The sequence below is a fragment of the Mixophyes fleayi genome, chromosome 3 (genome assembly GCF_038048845.1).
Source record: "Mixophyes fleayi isolate aMixFle1 chromosome 3, aMixFle1.hap1, whole genome shotgun sequence".
NCBI lineage: Eukaryota > Metazoa > Chordata > Amphibia > Anura > Limnodynastidae > Mixophyes > Mixophyes fleayi.
Window position 1 is genome coordinate 19,072,176 of NC_134404.1, and position 21,113 is coordinate 19,093,288.

Sequence of the window (21,113 nt, forward strand, 5' to 3'; positions counted from 1 at the left end):
TCAGTTCCAGTAATAAAAAAATTCAGTATTCAGAAAAACAAACACATAAGACTTCGAAATGGACCAGTAGGAACGAGCATCCTTTGAATATTTCAGGTCACGTGATAAGTTCCCTAGGAACCAGTATCCCATGGTTATGTCAGGTCACATGATAAGTTCCCTAGCAACTAGTATCCGATGGTTATGTCAGGTCACGTGATAAGTTCCCTAGGAACCAATATTTTAGGAATATCTCAGGTCCATGATAAATTGCCTGCATCCTATCGCAGGGGCAAACACAGAATTTGTAGAGAGACGTTTCCACGCCACGCCACCAGTGGGCATGACCATCATCCATTGGGTGTCGCTAGATAGTGCTTGGCTGCTCTCCAACTCTTCCTACCCCCATCATATACACGAGCAATGGTGCGTGCACTACCGTTAGGTGCACACAGCTCTCCCTTTTTGAGCAGAGCTGTGTCAAGCAGGACATACCTCCCAGCTGTCCCTACAGTCAGGACAATCTCCTGACTGACTGAGTGTGTCACCACAGTTGTTAGACTGTCCTGCTCTCCTATCTGTTCTTGTAGCTGTCACTACTTGTTGCTGCTGCTCGGGTCCTAAGCTCAGTTGCTGCTTGTCTGGATCCTGGAATGTTGGGTCCCTGTTTGGAAAAAGGACAGGTACATGATATAGAAATCCCAGCAATGAGTGAACACAGTAGGCCTCCCTCCCCCAAAGCAGCCTGATATTAAATCAAATGTACCCACGTTTAATAATTAGGCCTCCCAGCAACCAACCCAGACAGCAAGTTAATGTCATTCACCTTTAATAAAAATATCCATTTACCCCAAAACAACCCCAGAATTAAATTAATAGTGTTTACATTTAATAAATAAACCTATTTCTTCCCAAACAATAAATAATTAGCATTCACTTTTAATAAATATCTCTCCTTCTCCCCAAACTCAGCTACACATTCAATCAATAGCATCTAAACCACCCCAGCATTAAATGAATAGTCCCATCATCCCACCCTTAATAGGTCCACAATAACCCCACTATTAAATTAAATATACCAACCTTCACCCCACCAATAAATTAAAAGCTCCCACTCTGAACCTACTATGGAATTAATATTTCACCCCCCATCCACATCACATAAAATACCCCCCCTACACTTACATTAAAATCCCTCTCCCCTCCCCCACACATATATTAAATGCCCCTCCGAGGCTTGTTTACAAGGGAACTATTGTACTTATACATTAACTCACCCACTTACATTAAAAGCACATAAGAACCCCCCCCCACACACACACACTCACACTCACCCTCTTCATCTAGTGCTGTGTCTTGTGTCCTCCTGCTGCACATGAGACACACTGGCAGTGGGAGAGAGGGACAGAGGGACTCAGAGCAGGGTAGAGATGGCTGTTAACAGTGCAGACAGAAACGATCTGCACACAAGCTGCAAAGTGACTGGTCCCGGGGGCAGGGTCCAGCCACCTCAAGCATACAGTGCCCCAGGCTGGGAGGAGGGTTTCCAGGCACTAGGAAACCCCTCCTCGGTTTGCCTATGATATGTATACACACCTCCCAGGTTACAGACACCCTGTCTGACGCTGTGACTTAAATCAGCAAAGAACAACGGACTCGTAAAATAAACCTAGGTTCAAAATGTCACAAAGTTCTTTATTTCTAGAGCAACCTCACACCGGCCCCCAGGATCTTCTCCACCAATCACAAACTCCATCCATCTCTATCATATTGTAAAGAAGATTCATTGAATGACTGACAGGTGACTGGTGACACATGGTCAGATTTATTTTCTGGAAACCTGTGTGATACCGGTGAAATCTGTGGCTATGAACGAGCTTCATTTTGTCAGTGAAGTTAATTGTAGCAATGTATCCATGAACTTAATTGATACTGTTAATTTACAGCCCAACGGGGGTTTGGAACAGTTTCCTCACACCCCAGCCAATCAAAGGAACGCTGCTCCGATTGGCTACTCGCAAACAGACCCCCCCTCATTCATCTCATTGTCACTGGACGTCCTGCATTGTCCAACATGTTTTTTATTTATTATTTAGCCATTGGTTGCTTCAAGTAAAAAACAAGGAAGATCCCTAAGGATTTAGGAGGCATAAAAGACAGAATTGGAGAGTGTTATAAGTTAATAAATATTTTTGCAATTGTGTGGTGTCTCTATTTACTATTAGTTTTCTGTGGCGAACTACAGGTACCAGCTTTCCGCTGGCAGATAATGGCTGTCAGGGCTTGTCGGGACTTGTTCCCCACATAAAACTAATTTTTCGCTACAGCTAACTTATTACCCCAACCTGCAGAGGCCATGTGGTATATCACGGAGCTGGTTCTCACTAGGAGTGGGGCACGTTACATTTTGTGAGTGCATTTCCCTTGTGCAGTAAAAGAAAGAGGAATTTTGCACCTCAGAGTTAGACTTACGTTCAACTCTAAATATTTTTAATCCTTTCCTGAAATTGGCCGAGTTATGATGTCTGCATTATACTCGCTTACTCATGACAGATGTTAACAGCTGTAAAGAATTTACTGTTTCCGAGACTAGCAAATTGTCTGCAACATTGGCAGTAACAGAGCTGGTTTGGTTCCTGCGCTCACAGACACCATTGTTCAAAAGAAATCTTAAAAACACATCAATACTCAGACTCAGAACACTGACAGAGAGGATTAAAACGGCAAAATAAGTTAATGTCACAACATTAAACGATATTCATTAATAATATATTTTATCCCGCTTTAAATCCTTGTGGAACAGATCCATCCTGACAATCTGACGCTATACGGATGATTTAAATGCTCACAGAAATAAATTGGAAACAGACTTCTGTAAAAACAGCAGAAAATAGAGAATGTTATTCATCGCAAGTCCTTCAGGGATCTGAGAACTTCTGGTATAAATGTTATTGACTTATTCATTTCAAACAAAAGAAGAAAAGAAGTTTTATTTTTTTCGAAATGGTACTCTATTGGACTGTGCCCATTAATTATATTAAAAACATCATTCTTTATTAGTGATGCTTGTTTAAAACCACAGATGTTCTTTAGTCCAGGACTTGTTCTTCCAGCGAAGTATTATTAAAGTTTACAGAATAGGATAGATAGGAAACTGACGGATTGTTTGCCGCTACCTACCTCTACTTTTCCATTTATATTCACACAAAAATAATTGTTTCCTCTCTCAATACTGAAATTATGGCTTTGTTCCTTATATAATACGTTTGTTGTGAGAGACTATTCATGTGTCTCTGAACATGTATAAACATCAGACAGACTTTACAAGTTGGAGGCAGTTGGTGTGAAATACATACTTTAATACTCTCCCAGAACGCCCAGGAGACTCACGAATTTCAGGGAGTCCCCAAAGGGTCCAGGCAGAGTTTAACACCCTCCCGGATTGTTTATTACTGTCTATTGAAGTGGGCTAATTGTGTAACAGGGGATGGAGCAGTGAAAGCGCAAATCACGCCATCACGTCCCCTGCACTTGTCCGAAAGGTAAACAGGTATGCAGCATAATAGAGCATGTGCTGTCGAAACCGGTTGAAGCTTATACTGTTTGGTTGATATCAGAGATGTACTGGTTGAAGCTTATACTGTCTAATTTTTATCAGAGGTAAACAGGTTGAACTTATGCTATCTGGTTGATATCAAAGATGAACCGGTTGAACTTATGCTGTCTGGTTGATATCAGAAATGAACCAGTTGAACTTATGCTGTCTGGTTGATATCAGAGATGAACCAGTTGAACTTATGCTGTCTGGTTGATATCAGAGATGAACCGGTTGAACTTATGCTGTCTGGTTGATATCAGAGATGAATGAGTTGAAGCTTATACTGCCTGGTTGTTATCAGAGATAAACCAGTTGAAGCTTATGCTGCCTGGTTGTTATCAGAGATGAACTGGTTGAAAATGATGCTGTCTGGTTGATGTCAGAGATGAACTGGTTGCAACTTATGCTGCCTGGTTGATATCAGAGATTATCCGATAGCTTATGCTGACTGGTTGTTATCAGAGATATACTGGTTTAGAACTATACTGTCTGGTTGATATCAGAAATGAACTGCTTGAAAATGATGCTGTCTGGTTGATATCAGAGATGAACTGGTTGAAGCTTATGCTGTCTGACTGATATCTGAGATTATCCGATAGCTTATGCTGCCTGGTTGTTATCAGAGATATACTGCTTTAGACCTATGCTGTCAGGTTGATATCAGAGATGATCCCATTGAAGCTTATGCAGCATGGTTGTTATCAGAGGTGTACTGGTTTAGAACTATGCTGTATGGTTGTTATCAGAGATGAACTGGTTGAAATCTATGCTGTTTGGTTGTTTTCAGAAGTGTAATGTTTGCAGTCTGTGTTGCAGTGCTATTATAACAGAGCAGAGCTAGGACACTGGGGAGGTACGTGGACCTTTAGGCCCCATAGCCTTACCCCCGACAAAGCTGATGGTTACTCCCCTACAGATAGCTTAATTGTCTGTGAGGTGGGGAACTTAGACCGTAGCCTCCAATGGGGCAGCAACTGATGGGAATGATTAAACATTCTCTGTACAGCGGTACATAATATGATGGCATTATATAGAGATAATAATTATAAGCATTGGGCAAGTGTTCACGCCCATTAAATTGTCACCCCCCCCCCCCCCACATCTTTCCATTTTTTGATAGTAGAATGGAGGAGAGATGGATACACACAAAGATCATTGATATCTATACAGTAATGCCCATGGGTATTATACAGACGTGGATGTGAAATGAGGGGCATAGTGGTCTCGAAACCAGCCAAGTGTGCTTTTAGTCCGTTGCTCCATATAGATCAATGATCTCTGTGTAAGTATACATCTCACCACTATTACCAGTTGTGTATGTGACCAAGGTGACCAGACTGGTCCCATTCACCACAACGCTTGGCCTGGTACCGTGACTTCCCTACTCTCTAGGTGTTTCGTCGCCATATCTAAAGTGCACAGCATGAGAAAATTAGTCATTAATATATGGTGATCCGGGCTGGTGCTACCACTAGGTGAACCTAGGTGGTTGCTTAGGGCCAAAGGCGATAGGAGGCGCCTAAAATACTGAATGAGTGACGGAACATCAGTCATTCAATGTCTGTATTGTCTGAGCACTGTCCTCTAACATGAATGGGTTGCAGTCGGCAGCTTCTTACCTCTGAATCCGCTGGCTGTTGTTACTCCATGTTTGTAATGGGCTATGATCAGAAGATGCTGACCTGCCTCTGCTCTACACTACCTAAGAAGTGAGGGGGGGAGGGTAGGGAGGGCAGGGGGGCAGCGCTCCCGAGGATGCTCACAATGGTGCAGGTGGCGATGACTGTACGCAAGATCTCTGTGTCATCTCTAGTACCATGTGATGGTAGAGGAACCAGTAGTCTATGTAGACAGAGGGGATGCAGAGGGATGGTTGTTCGTCGCTCAGGTAGAGATCTACCTGTGGGATCTGATAAGCACCGGTCACTTAGGGCTCTATGCTACTAGGTAATCTTAAAAATCTCCATTCCATATGACCCATGGGCCCTGCACTTGGCTCCCACTATAGATGTAGACAGAACTGCATGACAAAATCACATAGGATAGCTCATCAATGCATAGGATCACAAGACGAAATCAGAAACTGCATTGACAGCCAATTATTACACAGCTAAATATATTGGGCCTGATTCATCAAGTAACGTAATTGCCGATTTTGTGCATATCGTGAGCAAAATGAATGCCCGGGGCTGGACCATAGGCAACTAAACGCTGCAACATTCAATTCATCTTCGTATGCAAAGTACACTTACTATAACCTATGATTCCTGGGAGGAAGCGGGACGGGAAAGGGGTGTTTTTCTGCAGTCAATGTACATTAAGGGGGGTGCCAAGCTCGAGCGCACGCAACAATGTCCGATTGAAGTTCTGGGCATCTCAAAGTTACTTGTTTTTCTGACGTATCTCTTGCTCCAGCTACAGGGCTAGTCTGAGTCTTGATCAGCAGTAATGACAGTCTCGTATGCATGCTATAACATGTGTTTGCCATCAGGAGAAGCTGTAACATTTATTTTATGCTCAGTAGACATTAGGATCATCTTAACAAATGTTTTTCATTTAAAAAAAATATTAAATTTTTATTTTTTATTTTGCTACTTTTTCATTAAATGCTTCTATTATTACCAGGTGACATTAACGGAATAGGTTTTTCTTTTCCGTGTGTTCTTTTGCACATGTATATTCCACATAGGTATTGGACGTATCCTGTGTTGTAGAGAAGAGCGAACCTACACCCAAATTTATCAGCGCACGTATCTTCAGATCTGTTCTGTACTGAGCTAACTTTTAAGGGTCACTTACAAATACGTAAACTATATTTTTGTTTTGTGATGGCATACATCTATATTTTGCTTAAACGTATACAGATAACACTGCACTTATTTTGAACCTACTTGCAGAACGAGCAGGACAGAAGAAGGGCTGCCGACAGAATGACCGTGTTCACCAGAATAAGCAGTAAGGACACTGCGCTACTGTTTACATAGATGTAATGCAGAAATTCATCTGTAGAGGGAGCCATGGGACCACCGTCCAGAGTATTTCTGTAAACCAAACAAGAAAAGAGATGAGAATTTATTAAAATGACTCACATTAGTCCTCATTCAGATATAGCTGCAAAGCCAGCTTAAAGGTGTCAATGTGCAGCTGGAAAAAACAATGCTGCGAGAGGAGAAGGGGTGGAGATGCATGTTATATGCATGCAAAAAAAAAAAAAGCACCGTCTGCTATTGTATGTAGCACAGAAATACTGGGTAGCATTACTTTTACACTGTGATTTGCCAGCACATGCCCCCTGTCAACTGCAAATCGGTCCACACGTTTTTAATTTGCCCTAATGATTTTGCCATGGTGCAAAATTGCATGCTCTAGCTAGATTTGCTCCTAACACTAAATGGGTCCCGTTACTATGTCCCAATAATGAATATGAAAACATATTAGCTAAACCCCCCCCCACAACCACTGTTCCGCACAGAATTCCGACTACCATTTTTGTTTCACCCTTATTGGCCCCATTCTGCACTATGACATACCCTGATTTCTTCTGTAAAATGCAAAACCCACTATAACAGGTTCTGCCCCATTGCCAGGTGCTGTGAGAATTCTGCCCACAGCCACCAACACCACCAGCACGCAGGACACAGGGCCAGAGAGGGAGAGAAGGAGACAGTAGGAAGGCAATTTTGCTTCCCTTCAATGCTCCGATGCATGATGCAGTGTATGGACTGGCATTCACGGATTGTTACATCTCTGGCAAAAGTGTCGGTCAATGGTGATGAGCGCCATCGGGTCTTGTGTTGGCATTTGGGCACCAGTGTTGCAAAGTGCCACAGGGTGGTTATTGCAACTACCAATTTCCAAATGGTTATAATTATGAAGTGCCACAGAACAAGGAGAGAGAGATTCTCACAGTGATCAATATACTGGTTAACAGTTGGAAAAAAAGAATGTCCAAAATAATAATTCAAATCAAGATCAATGATATAAATTTAGCCGAGCTTCTATTTTGCTGCTGTCCTGAATTGGCACTTAGCGGTACTTGTAGTGTGCGAAACTATGGTCAAGTGACTATAGGTGTCAATACCATTGCTATAAAACTATGGCTTGGATTGGGACTAACCTCCTCAAGTTGGTCACCATCAGCCCTTAAAATTTAAATCTTTCCAATATTTTAAATACAGTGGGCCTGATTGATTGAGGGAAGTAAGGCAAAAAATGAGTAAGTTTTCTCCTGGACAAAACCATGTTACAATGCAAGGGGTGCAAATGAGTTAATTATTTTTAAATGCTGGCTGTTTTTTTCAACTAGCACACAAATACTTGATTGCTTTATTTTAACACTGTAAATTAAAGCTGAATTTACCTCCCCTCCAATACAACATGGTTTTGCCGAAGTCCAAAGTTACTCATTCTTTTTGCTTTAATTTCCTTAATGAATCAGGCCCAGTATTGCTAATGTACATATAACCCATATTGGTGGCATTAAAGCTCTCGACTGGATGCTGCAAGAGTTACTGCAGAAATTATTTATTGCATTAATCCCCCCAAAGGAACAGTCTCCTGTTGCCCCAAGGGCCCTGCACTTGTCCCCTCTGTCACTGCCAAGGGCATCAACACTACCAGTTTAAATACCAAAGGCTAGATTTACTAAGCTGCGGGGATGTTGCCTATTGTAACCAATCAGATTCTAGCTTTCATTTATTTAGTACTTTCTACAAAATGACAGATGGATTGGTTGCTATAGGCAACATCCCCACTTATTCAAACCCCTAGCTTAGTAAATCTAGCCCCATGTCTTAAACCCTGCTGGGATGATGACGCTTTTAATGCAACTTGTGGTCATTCCTCAGGCTGTCATTTTCTTTGTCTTTCTACACTTTTATAATGGCCTATATACAATTTGCTAATGTTTGATATAACAAGTCCTTCAATTTGTGTTTGAGGCGAAGATGTCAAGAAAGTAATTGTTTCATTTATTTATTGACTTGACACAGGTGTCATTTAAAAAAATTAAACAACTACCAGTAATAGTACTTGTTGTACGTACATCAATTTAAAATAAATTGTATGAATTTCAGGTGCTTTACACATGGGCTGCAGCGGTACAGAGAATGGAACTGGCGCAGTACTATATTGTAGTACACTGTGCCCACTGGACATACAGAGAGAATGAGACAATAACGAATGAGCAATCCGACCGCCGGCATCATACAAGTGTGACAAATATCCTGCTCATGTTTGTGAAAGGCAATTACTTAAGACAATAGGACAGAGCAAAATATTGATGTTACTATTTATATATTCTTGTCTTGTGATTGTTACACCTGAAGAAGGGGCCAGACCCCCTGAAGCGTAACGCTTAATGTGCAGCTGTGGCCTTTAATAGGCTGATTTGGTTATTATTGGGTGTGTTGGTAAATGTAGATGACTCCAGCACATCTATCCGCAGATCATCACAGCCCCTGTGTCTACTCCACTATTCTGTGGTAACGTTCTGCAGATTATTGCTGCCTGTTCTCCGAGTCTCCAGCACATCTATCCGCAGATCATCACAGCCTCTGTGTCTACTCCACTATCCTGTGGTAACGCTCTGCAGATTATTGCTGCCTGTTCTCTGAGTCTCCAGCACATCTATCCGCAGATCATCACAGCCTCTGTGTCTACTCCAGTATCCTGTGGTAACGCTCTGCAGATTATTGCTACCTGTTCTCTGAGTCTCCAGCACATCTATCCGCAGATCATCACAGCCTCCGTGTCTACTCCACTATCCTGTGGTAACGCTCTGCAGATTATTGCTGCCTGTTCTCCGAGTCTCCAGCACATCTATCCGCAGATCATCACAGCCTCCGTGTCTACTCCAGTATCCTGTGGTAACGCTCTGCAGATTATTGCTGCCTGTTCTCCGAGTCTCCAGCACATCTATCCGCAGATCATCACAGCCTCTGTGTCTACTCCACTATCCTGTGGTAACGCTCTGCAGATTATTGCTGCCTGTTCTCCGAGTCTCCAGCACATCGATCTGCAGATCATCACAGCCTCTGTGTCTACTCCACTATCCTGTGGTAACGCTCTGCAGATTATTGCTGCCTGTTCTCCGAGTCTCCAGCACATCTATCCGCAGATCATCACAGCCTCCGTGTCTACTCCAGTATCCTGTGGTAACGCTCTGAAGATTATTGCTGCCTGTTCTCCGAGTCTCCAGCACATCGATCTGCAGCTCATCACAGCCTCCGTGTCTACTCCAGTATCCTGTGGTAACGTTCTGCAGATTATCGCTTCCTGGTCTCTGAGTCTACAGTATATCTATCCGCAGCTCATCTCAGCCACTGTGTCTACTCCCCTATCCCGTGGTAACGTTCTGCAGATTATCGCTTCCTGGTCTCTGAGTCTACAGTATATCTATCCGCAGCTCATCTCAGCCACTGTGTCTACTCCAGTATCCCGTGGTAACGCTCTGCAGATTATTGCTACCATTGCTACCAGCCTCTTGTGTTAATCAGCACACTGCTCTACTGTCCCCTAATCTCTCAGCCATCCTGTTACTCCTCTTCCGAAGCATCTTCAGTTATAGTCCTGGTTCTCCTTACAGTTTCGTTCATCACCTCCTAGGAGAACTGCGACCTGCGGTCAGGGAGCTGCGAAGACCAAGCGCCCTTGTGGGAGTGTCACAAATTAGCACCCCCAAAAATGTAGACCCTAAAAAAAGAGCCTTGTGCCTTAGGCTGAAGCCTAGCCAGCCTATTGGATAATCAGGCAAAATTCCCGATAGGAGTAAAGTTGCATCCATGTCTTATTCTAATATTAGCATGTGATGCTTCTAGATACAGATCTCATGTCCCAAGAGCTGGACAGGCAGAGCTGGATGTCACCCTTCCAGTCATACCGCCGACACATTGAAGCTGTACAGCGACACTGTACTTAGCCGCCGTCTCCTATAACGGTCTGCCAGCTGACAGTTACACCTTGGTCATGTGACAACGGCCGCTCGGTAAATGCAAAATGCAAAACTTTGCAGAATCATATTTCCGAGGTTAACGAGTGCTCTGAATTATGAGTCTGTTCCGACAACCACATCGTTTTAACATTTTTCTCATTCTTCCCTAATAGACAGCTGACCTCAAAATAACATTTTAAAAAGAATGTTTCAGTATAATTTTATTAACTGCGCTTTACAAATTCCTGCTGAGGTCTGAGGTTCGAAGCCTGTAACCTTCAATTGTTGGTCTAACAAAAAAGTCTTGTGTTATCTATTTTTCTTTTAAACAAATGATCGCTGGGAGATCACTGCGCTAACAATGTGTAACTGACAGTGATTGTGAGCATCACCCTAGTTCCAAAGACTCTATTGTTAGTACACACAAGCACAGGTGTTATTTGTTAATGATTTGTTAGACGCACTCATTGCCTGCAAATGTAGGCAGTCATTTTCTGCCTGTCAGTTCGATATGAATGTGTGACATGGCTGAGGCACGAGGAATGAGCCACAAACATATTTCATCCTCCTCTATCTGCCGGGTCAGCAAACATCAGCCATTCCTTTCAGCATAAACAGCTCCAGTATCTCCATCCCCCCCCCCCCCCATTGGGACCTGTGCTGGAGATAGCAAGCTTCTATGACCAGCTACTAACTTCTTCCTTCAATAGGGCCACAACCAAAAATAATGTCAACCAATACAATTCTCATTGAATATTACCCCACTTATCCACAATGACCATTGTTAGAGGACCATTAAACATAACAATGATTGTTTCAAACATTCCTAGGCTTAATAACATCCTACTGTGCAGGGCTTCACTAGGAAGCCCTGCTGAGGAAGCAGTTTTCTCATATTAAACCTCCATCTTTGGTTTTAGAGCTGGGAAATTGAGTGTGAATGGCCTAGTACAGTTTCTACGGTTTATTGGTTTCCACAAGCCCAACGATCCAACAGAGTAGAATTGTCAGAGCCTCAATCAGCTCAGGACTTGCACTGTGCCCCCCTCTCTAGATGCTCCGATGAACAGATCACTAATGTGCGTCCGAGCTTCTTCTTTGGTAATCTCGGTGTCCTAGACGGTAGCAGCAGCAGCCGTCACAGCTTTCAATGTCATATGTCCACCTTCCACTGTCTCTCTTCATTCCATTCCGGACCGCCGGTAGCTGCATGAACATGCCAATCACCAATGGCTGCGCTATTATTGGTGACTGATAGTGCTGCTGCCTTACAGTTTCCACACCCACATTCCCCACCACCAGCTACAAGTATTATTCCGATACTTTATGAGATAGCACAATGGTTAGCATTGTTGCCTCACAACGCATGGGTTCGATTCCAAACATGGCCCTATCTGTGTGGAGTTTGTATGTTCTCCCCGTATTTGCGTGGGTTTCCTCCGCGTGCTCCAATTTCCTCCCACACTCTTAAAACATACTAGTAGGTTAACTAGCTGCTGACAAAAATGAATGTGTGTGTGTGTGTGTGTGTGTGTGTGTGTGCATGGTGTGTGTGTGGTGTGCATGCATGCGTGTGTGTGTATTTGTGTGCGTGTATATGTGTATGTATGTGTGTGCGTGCGTGTGTGTATGTGTGTGTGTGCGTGTGTGTATGTGTGTGTGTGCAAGTGTGTGTGTGTATGTGTGTGTGTGTATGTGTGTGTATGTGTGTGTGTGTATGTCTGTGTGTGCATGTGTGTGTGTATGTCATACTTGCCAAGGTTTTTAAAGTTCTTTCCTGGAGATTCCAGGCAGGGGGCGTGGTTGGAGGGCGGGAGGGGCGGGGTGCGGTGAATCGCGTCATTTGGCCCTGCCCTCCCCCGACAAAATTACGTTTTTGTCGTGGGGCCAAAATGACGCTATTCACCGTGAATCGCATCATTTTGACAGCAAGAGGCTGTTTGCGGGATATTTGCCTGCTCTCCCGGGAGTCCGGGAGATATACCCAAATTTCGGGAGTCTCCCAGACATTCTGGGAGAGTTGGCAAGTATGGTGTATGTCTGTGTGTGTGTCTGTGTGTGCACGTGTGTGTGTGTGCACGTGTGTGTGTGTGTGTATGTGTGTGTGCGTGTATATGTATGTGTGTGTGTGTGTGTGTCTGTGTGTACGTGTGTGTGTGTGTATGTGTGTGTGCGTGTGTGTGTACATGTGTGTGTGAATGTGTGTGTACGTGCGTGTGTATGTGTGTGCGTGCGTGTGTGTGTGTATGTGTGTGTGTGTATGTGTGTGTGCGTGCGTGTGTATGTGCGTGCGTGTGTATGTGTGTGTATGTGTGTGTGCGTGCGTGTGTATGTGTGTGTGTATGTGTATGTGTGTGTGCGTGCGTGTGTATGTGCGTGCGTGTGTATATGTGTGTGTGCGTGCGTGTGTATGTGTGTGTGTGCGTGTGTATGTGTGTGTGTGTGTGCGTGTGTGTGTGTGTGCGTGTGTGTGTGTGTGTGTATGTCTGTGTTTGTGTGTGTTAGGAGATTTAGACTGTGAGCTCTAGTGGGGCAGGGACTGGTGTAAATGACCACAAATTCCCTGTACAGCGCTGGGTATCATAGTGGCACTATATAAATGAATATAGTATTAATAAATAAATAAATAATACATGTACCAATTGATCCCATACCTCTTAGATTACAAGCTCAGTTGGGCAGGGTCATCGTCTGATTCATGCCATCATGACCTCCTCCATGGACAGTGCAGCATAGTATGATTAACGGATAATAATGATAATAAACCAGCAGAGGGCAGCAGCGAGTGGGACAATAATAGTGTTGTGCCCTTCTTCTGGGGTCCTAAATGTTCCTGCAGTGACAGGGTCCTGATTTTCCTCTTCAGGTTCAGAACTGATAGGGAAGGTGCTCAATTCACACAGTCATTCATGCAAGTGCAATTATGTCTATTTATCTCTTTGCTCTAACTAGTCAAGATGTTTATCCTTATCTGAGATTAGTGTGTTTGACATACAGTGTTGTACGACAGAAGGTAACGGGTTCTCTGCTACAGCATTGGTCCATCGGCAAGGCCAGCGGAAGCAGGTAAGCACGGAGGTGGGCACCATGCTTACAGGGGTCCTCGTCAGCCCCCCTGTGCCAGAAACAAAATATTTCTGGGCTTGGCGGGTCTGCGGGTGATGTTCTACTGTACTTTCTGCTCTTCACTAATGATCTTCCAAAATAATTAGAATATATATATATATATATATATATATATATATATATATATATATATATATATTATTTTCATTGTATTAGATAATGCTGTTTTACAATCGACTGTTGTTTGTATAACATTCAATGTGTGGCTTCCATACATTGAATTTAGTCATTATTAGCGCGAGTATCTATATATGAAGATTGTGGCTCACAGTGTATGTAGCTTTTTGTTGGTTAATGTTCATAAGGATAATTCTAGTATTAACTCTGTGTTTAGAGCAAGTTAATCAGCATAACTCCCAACATTTGCTTGGAGGTAACCCAAGTGCTACCCAAGTTTTAGGGCACAGAGTACATGGCCATTTTAGCATGGGGAATGTCACAGCAGGGTCAGCAGTCTAATAACACTCAATCGCCGGTCCCATAGAAAAATTGTGAGTGGGGTCCATCAATTTGCTGCAGAAATCCCCGCTCCTTTCTTCGGAGAGGGTAGATGCAGAGTGTGGGGCTTTCGTAGTGGATGGTCGCCCTCACCGCATGGGCTGCTTTGGTGGTAGTCATAAAACTGCTTGTTCTACTATATCCTGTCCCTGCCTTTCAGCCACCTTGGTGTCTTTACAAAGTTGATGATGGAACCAGGACAAGGGAAGGTAAGACCTGCTCTAGTTTCCTCCATCCTTGCTTCGTCATCTATCTTGCTAAGATGACCATGTGCATTGCAGTGGAGACTCCTTACAGATCAATGATCTCAACTTTTCGTCTCCTTTCACCAGTCGAAAACAGAATAAAGGAGAGTCGAAATTACCCGCCGCCTTTGTGCACGAGCCCTTATTGTGGGAATAAAAAGTCAGGACTCTCAACTTTCCAGAACTTCCTAACCAGGATTGGAGGTTTGCCAAGCTCAGATGACACAGCTCCATCCGATCCACCATTCGCAGTGCAGCAGAGATTTCTTGTATCTTCTTATACAGCTTGTTCCTCGACCCGCCCTGAGGGTAACAATCACGTCATTTTCACTTTGTTTCCTGTTAACCTCTAGACTGTTTTCTCTTCGTGTGTGTACCTGGCTTTCAGACACAGAACATCACGATTCAGGTTTATAGCGGATTGTGTCCTCTGTTGTCTGAGGGCGAGGTTTCTGCTTCCATCTGGTATCCAGTCTAATGGCCAAACATTCCCCAGTAGAACAGGATAAATACTGCGGCAGTAGGTTTGCAATAAATGGTGAGGGTACAACATTCCTTATTGAGTTTGTATCGTCTGTATATAAAATTGCACCACATACAAAAACTTGACCAATATAGAGCCGCCAGGGACGTCACCCATCCTACTTTGAGCTCCTATACGTTTTCATCATCATCATCACCATTTATTTATATAGCGCCACTGATTCCACAGCGCTGTACAGAGAACTCACTCACATCAATCCCTACCCCATTGGAGCTTAAAGTCTAAATTCCCTAACATACACAGAGAGAGACTAGGGTAAATTTTTGATAGCAGCCAATTAACCTACCAGTATGTTTTTGGAGTGTGGGAGGAAACCGGAGCACCTGGAGGGAAGCCACACAAACACGGGGAGAACATACAAACTCCACACAGATTGAACTCATGACCCCAGTGCTGTGTGGCAGAAGTGCTAACCACTTAGCCACCGTGCTGTCCACCTTTTTTCCAACTCAAAGTCTTTAACTCACAATACACTTTCCATCATTTCAACTCCTGTTGAGCTCAAACTAGCAGGAAAAGTGGAAATAAGTACCTATAAATGCTTTACCTTTATCGGGACCCAAAATCAAAAATTGGCAGGCGATTATATGGCCTACCTCTCTTTAAGTAGGTGCCTTGGTTTTTCATTTCATAATTATGGGAACCTTGATCCTACGGACCCACCACACCCCCAGAGCTGGCTCCTACGGAGGCAGCATTACAATGGCTCACCCAATATCCGTGAGAAAGCCGCCTATCCATTTTTGTGCCTCGATGATTTTGCTGGTTTTCTGTGAAAGGGATAAACTGCATTCTAAAGAATACATGAATTCACAAAATAGCCACTTCCCCTGTCCATGGGTGGCAGGTGCATGTTACTGCACAGTAGATGAATACAAATAATCGGGGTGTTTAATTTCTTTTTTATTTCAGAACTTTGTTTACTCAAAAGTTTTTTGATTATTCAAAAGTTATTACCAGCATTATATTCTGCCAGCGGGAGGCGCTGTTCCATAAAAGTCAACCTCTGATATTTCATTTTCTCCGCAGACTGGGCAGCTCTCACTCCTGCGTTATCTTATCTTACAAAGCATTTACAATTTCTACACGGAGCTTTGTTCAAACTTATTCAGGTTTAGCTTCTCTGTCTATCTGAACTTACTATGTCATATATCCTGATTTTAATAGGACTGTCCTAAATATCAGACCCCAAAACAGATCCAGTGAAAAGCATGAGCGTTTTTTACAACAAGTCTTTGGGGGCAAGTCAATTGGCCACATGATGCTGCCGGACATCACCTCGATGTACGACTGCGCACTTTGCTGCCCAAATCAGTACAGAAATCTCCACTCATTTCCCCTCGCGTCTCAATAGGACGCGAGGGAAGATGAGCAGAAAATGTCGTAAAAATTCTGATGAGCTGTGCCTCCATGGACTGTTCCGGGGACACATCACCGCCAAATTGAATTCCCCCTTTTAACTCGGGGATTGAACTCATGACCCCAGTGCTGTAAGGTCAGAAGTGCTAACCATTTGGCCACCGTGGTATTAACCAATCCAACTTTACCCTTCTCCATTGTTGGCTAGCAATTTATTGAGGGCCATGTTCCAGTGGTACAATCTGGCACTTCCTGTTACACATACAGTGAGTCCCAAGGACCCCCAAAGGGCGGATGGTACATGGTACATCATCTAGAACTTCCTATGATGCCTCACCAAAGTGCCTCCTGAGGCTAAATTCTCACCCTGCTCCAGTTTATTCACCATTTAGACATAAACAGTGCAGTATTTATAAGCACTTTGCGTTGTTATAAGTAATAGCTCAAAAAATGGGGACGAAATTTCCCCACCACTGCCCTCAAGCCACTCCCACTTTCACCAACGCCATGCTACAATTGGCTGAGACTGCCCCTTTCTGATCCAGAAAATCTTAACTGTCCTGCAACCCTCCAGATTATTGGGAGTTATGTATATTACATGCCCTAGGTATAATATATACAGTGTAACTGGGTTAGGGGAACAGGTACCATCTCTTGGGGTAGATTGTGGTATATAGTAGCAGAGAAGTCACATAAGTCCAAGGTTTTGGTACAACTGGCTTCAGCCAGTTTTATTAAATAGAAAAAACAAAGAAAACTTCAAAAGAAACACCTTGCCTATCCAGGACTAGCTAAACACACAGGAACACCTTCTCTCCTGTGAAGGACCTTGTATCCCACACACATAGAAAATATAGAAGTAATTAGTCAACATTTGCAGTGTCTCTCAGAAGGCATCTAACCTCCTCCCCAGGTCTTAGTGATAGAGGATAGCATATTTTTTAAACATCTCTCACAGGTGTAACAATTAACCAGTCTGCTGTCAGACTGGTAGAACAGAAGATCCATTTTGGGCCTTGTAAATGGAGCCCACCCTTCTCTCTCCATGTACACCCAAGGGACCCTTACCAGTTTTTCCCGAAGCTGAATACACTCTTCAGGGTGCTCCTTACACCATACAAGCCAATCTCTGTGGGGTTTTAGAGCATACAAGACAGAAAAGGCTTGGGACATATACCTCTGCCATTCACCACTTGCCCAGTGCTTCTGTTACAACAATTAAATTCAGCACTGCAGAATGGGGTTTCCTCCTATAAATATTCACATTGTCTTCCTGTGGAGAATACGTAACACACAGGTAACAGGCTTATAGTGGGGAGATATTTGTCTTATTACTTCCTTATCTAGTTGGAATGTCCAGCTTTACAGGTGCTTGTGTTGGTTTCGCTTGTATGGTGGGCTGGGCCTGGGGTTTGTCAGCATTCAATAAGAAGGATGGGGAAAAACTAGCAACAAAGATCAAGGAGTAGCCCTGCCTAATCTGTGCATTACATACATGCACTCAGGCAATCACAGCTTGGGGAGCACTGTTGAAAGTTATAGCAAAAACAGAATATATTTTCACCTCAATAAATGCATGTTACAAATAGGATGTATTTATCATAGGGTGAAAAGCCCTATCACCAGAGAATATTGGTGCTTTTGCCAGAATTAGGACTTTATCTGATATATCTAAGGAAGAAGTCTCCCCATACGAAAGCACAGGGAAACTTTTCTTTTTCCTTTTGAGCAATCAATTTTTATTGAAAATTGAACAGCTTAGGTAACTTACAAAAAACAAGATATTACAGGAGCGCGGAATGTATATACCCTAACAAAATATAGTTACCTTGTGTCTTAGTCAGATCGGTTTATCAGCAAAAAGAAAAACCTCAGTGGAATGCAAATAAAGCAGGTAGAAATAAACTGTAAACAGTTTAACACTTATGCTTTCTTGTGGGATAGGAAAGGGGGAGGGGGCAGTAGTAAAGTGAGGTAATAAGGCACCAAGGACATAATTGTGGCTTTTTTGATAAGTTGTGAGACGTGTTTCTGTAACCACGAGAGAAGAAAGCCAAGTGGTCAGGGTCTAGAACTCAATTGTTTCAAAGGGCGACCATTTGGGAATCTTTGAATTCCATCCAGTCAATCCATGTAGTATTCGCAGTACTTATCTGCAGGTGATCAGATCAGGTAGTCCATGAACATATAAGTCTAATCTCAGAAAACATACCTTTATAGACGGCAGTGTTGGAGATCTCCAGTGAAGCAGTATCACAGCCTTTGTAGCGCAATTAAGATAGTTCTGTATGGACTTCTAATATTGAGAAATGGACATTTCAGTAACATTGAGCAGTCAAAAATTTTGGACAATTTGGAACATCAACCCTGGTGACTGCCTGGGATATGAGTATCCCTGCCTCCCAGAAGGGGTGGAGTTTGCTGCATTCCCACCAAATATACAGTGGGGAGCCAGGGGACAAATTACCCCTCCAACATAGATCGATGAGGTCAGGTAAATCTTGACCAGCAGGTTAGGACCACCAGGATCGGACTTTGTACTGGGTTTCTATAGCTCGGACACTAATATGTGTTGTTTGAAAATATCAAGCCAGTTACAGACTGAGATGTCAGTTCCCAAGTCTTGTTCCCAGTCCCTAGTGAATTTTGGCAAGACACCAAAGGAGTGTTCAATCAAACCTTATGGTGCACAAGGTTTCAAATATCGTAAGATTCCTCCCCGCCATCTTCCGGACCTCCGGGGTGCTCAAGAAATGTTTTAGTTGTAGGTATCTTCACACCTCACAATTGGGCAAATCCCATTTTGTCTGCATGTCTGCAAATGGCAGAATACCCGGTACTCCCACCAACTGGCCGACCCGAGAGACTCCTGCATGTGTCCAGTGGGTAGAGGGGGGGATTGTCAAACAATGGAATCAAGGGGGAGGTCAGGGAGGATATGTGGTCAGTGGTTTGAAGCTTGGACCAACTTCTAGGGGTAGGGGTTATTGTCAGGTGGTGCATAGAGGGAAACGCGGAGAGCCAAGGATTATTTTGGATTGAGGTGATCAACATGAATCCCTCCATCCATACCCACTGCTTAACACTCCCACCTCTCGTCTAGTCTAAGACTGGATTCAGCATTACAGCGTTGTGATATGTGGCTAAGTGTGGCAGATGTAGATTCCCTGATCACTTGAGCTTATAAAGTATCTCATGCTTGAAACAAGGCTTTCTGCCTTTCCAGATAAAGTCACCTATCGCCCGATGTACATCATTGAACCAGAGGTTGGGAATATGTATGGGAAGGGTTTGTAGAAGATATAGGACTCTTGGCAGTAGGTTCATATTGACTAGTAACTCTCCCTATGAAGGAAAAGCCCTTAGGGTGCCCATCTCTCAAGTTTTTGTGGATTGTTGCGATTAAGGGCAAGAAGTTGTCTGCGAATGTTTTGGACACATCTCTATTGATAATAACTCCCAGGTATTTTAACTGGGTGTGATGCCAGGCGAATGCAAACGAATACTTCAGGCCTTCAACTACATCTGGAGAAGCTGAGATGTTGAAGGCATGAGGAATCATATTTAATAAGAATCATGGTGGCACAAGTACCACCGAAATCATTCTTCTGTTATCACTATCTCAGGATGATAATAGCAGAAGAAAATCAGTGAAAAAATACTTTATTCTGAAAATAAAGCATTTTTTTATATGGCTAAATTGTTTTTAATTTTTTTTATGTTTTTCTTTAATATTTTTACTTCCTTTTAGTTTTTTGGTCAAACCTGGTCTTTCAGTTCCTCTGCGCATTTTCAGGGGCATCCGGCCTGGAAAATTGATAAGTTAACTAGGTTAATTTAAGATTTTCTAAGTACTAAGTTAACTTAGTACTTAACTTAAATTAGGGTGATAGGTGATTTTCTAATAAGCCATATCTTAATAAATAGACCCCATTATTTGTTCCATAGACGGCTATACCTCCCAACATTTAACTATCCAAAATCAGAGTGACATAACCCGCCCGAAAACTGTCCAAACTCCTCCCCAATCTACCTAAACACCGCCCATTCACACCCACATTTGATGGAGATCTATTTTCAATAAGTCCCGCCCTTTGGAGTGGGCACACATCTATGTCTCCGACAGCTGGACAGGGGGAGTGGTCACGTCATAATAGGGGTGTGGCCATGCCCCCAAAGAGCTGCCTAGCGTTGCAAAGCGCTTGGCTGTCCATTAGCTAATTCTCTTCCCTCAACATTCCCACCCAAGGGATAAACATGTCCCTGGACGGGACAGCGGGACAGTGACCTAAAATCGGGAAAATATTTTTGTGTGTTTGATGTCGGTATCGTAATGCGGCAGTTATCCTTTAGCTTTGTATTTGCTATTGAGGAGTATTTAAAATGTAGAAAACTACATTATAGTCCAATTCAAAAAAAATGACATGATGGGGGTTGTAATGCTACAAAGCCACAGGACGGACTTGGATTCCTTGGCGAAGCAGATAAGGGTCCGTGGAAATTATTATAAAATGTTGGCATTATCCAATCAGCAGATGTCACATTACGGGGCTTGTGACAGGATTTACCTCCTATGCCACCCTGTCCGTGTATTGCTGGGAACCACCTCGACTTGCCTCACCACTGTCCCCTTTTTTTCTCCCAAATATGTCCCTCTAACCGCAGTAGGAGGGGCTATTGCTGCAGCCACCACTAGACTCCTTAGCTGCACCTAGAACCGCGTCCTACTGGGTAACTCTTGCTGCTAGTGTACCACCTTGCTGGTAAACCTGGGCTGGTATCTGTGGAACCATCCACCTACTGTGGCTGGTTCCCCATGGCCTATCACACTGG

General features: G+C 43.3%; 1 protein-coding gene across 1 annotated transcript in view; it reads right to left on the reverse strand.

Annotated features, from left to right (window-relative positions):
* The window catches only part of LOC142142602 (uncharacterized), an 81,494-nt gene that overhangs the window by 53,250 nt on the left and 7,131 nt on the right, over positions 1 to 21,113 (reverse strand). Inside the window, exon 2 of the mRNA XM_075200477.1 lies at positions 6,469 to 6,618. Coding sequence (XP_075056578.1) covers positions 6,469 to 6,596 — 128 coding nt within the window. The 5' untranslated portion in view covers positions 6,597 to 6,618. The remainder of the gene's footprint in view (positions 1 to 6,468; positions 6,619 to 21,113) is intronic.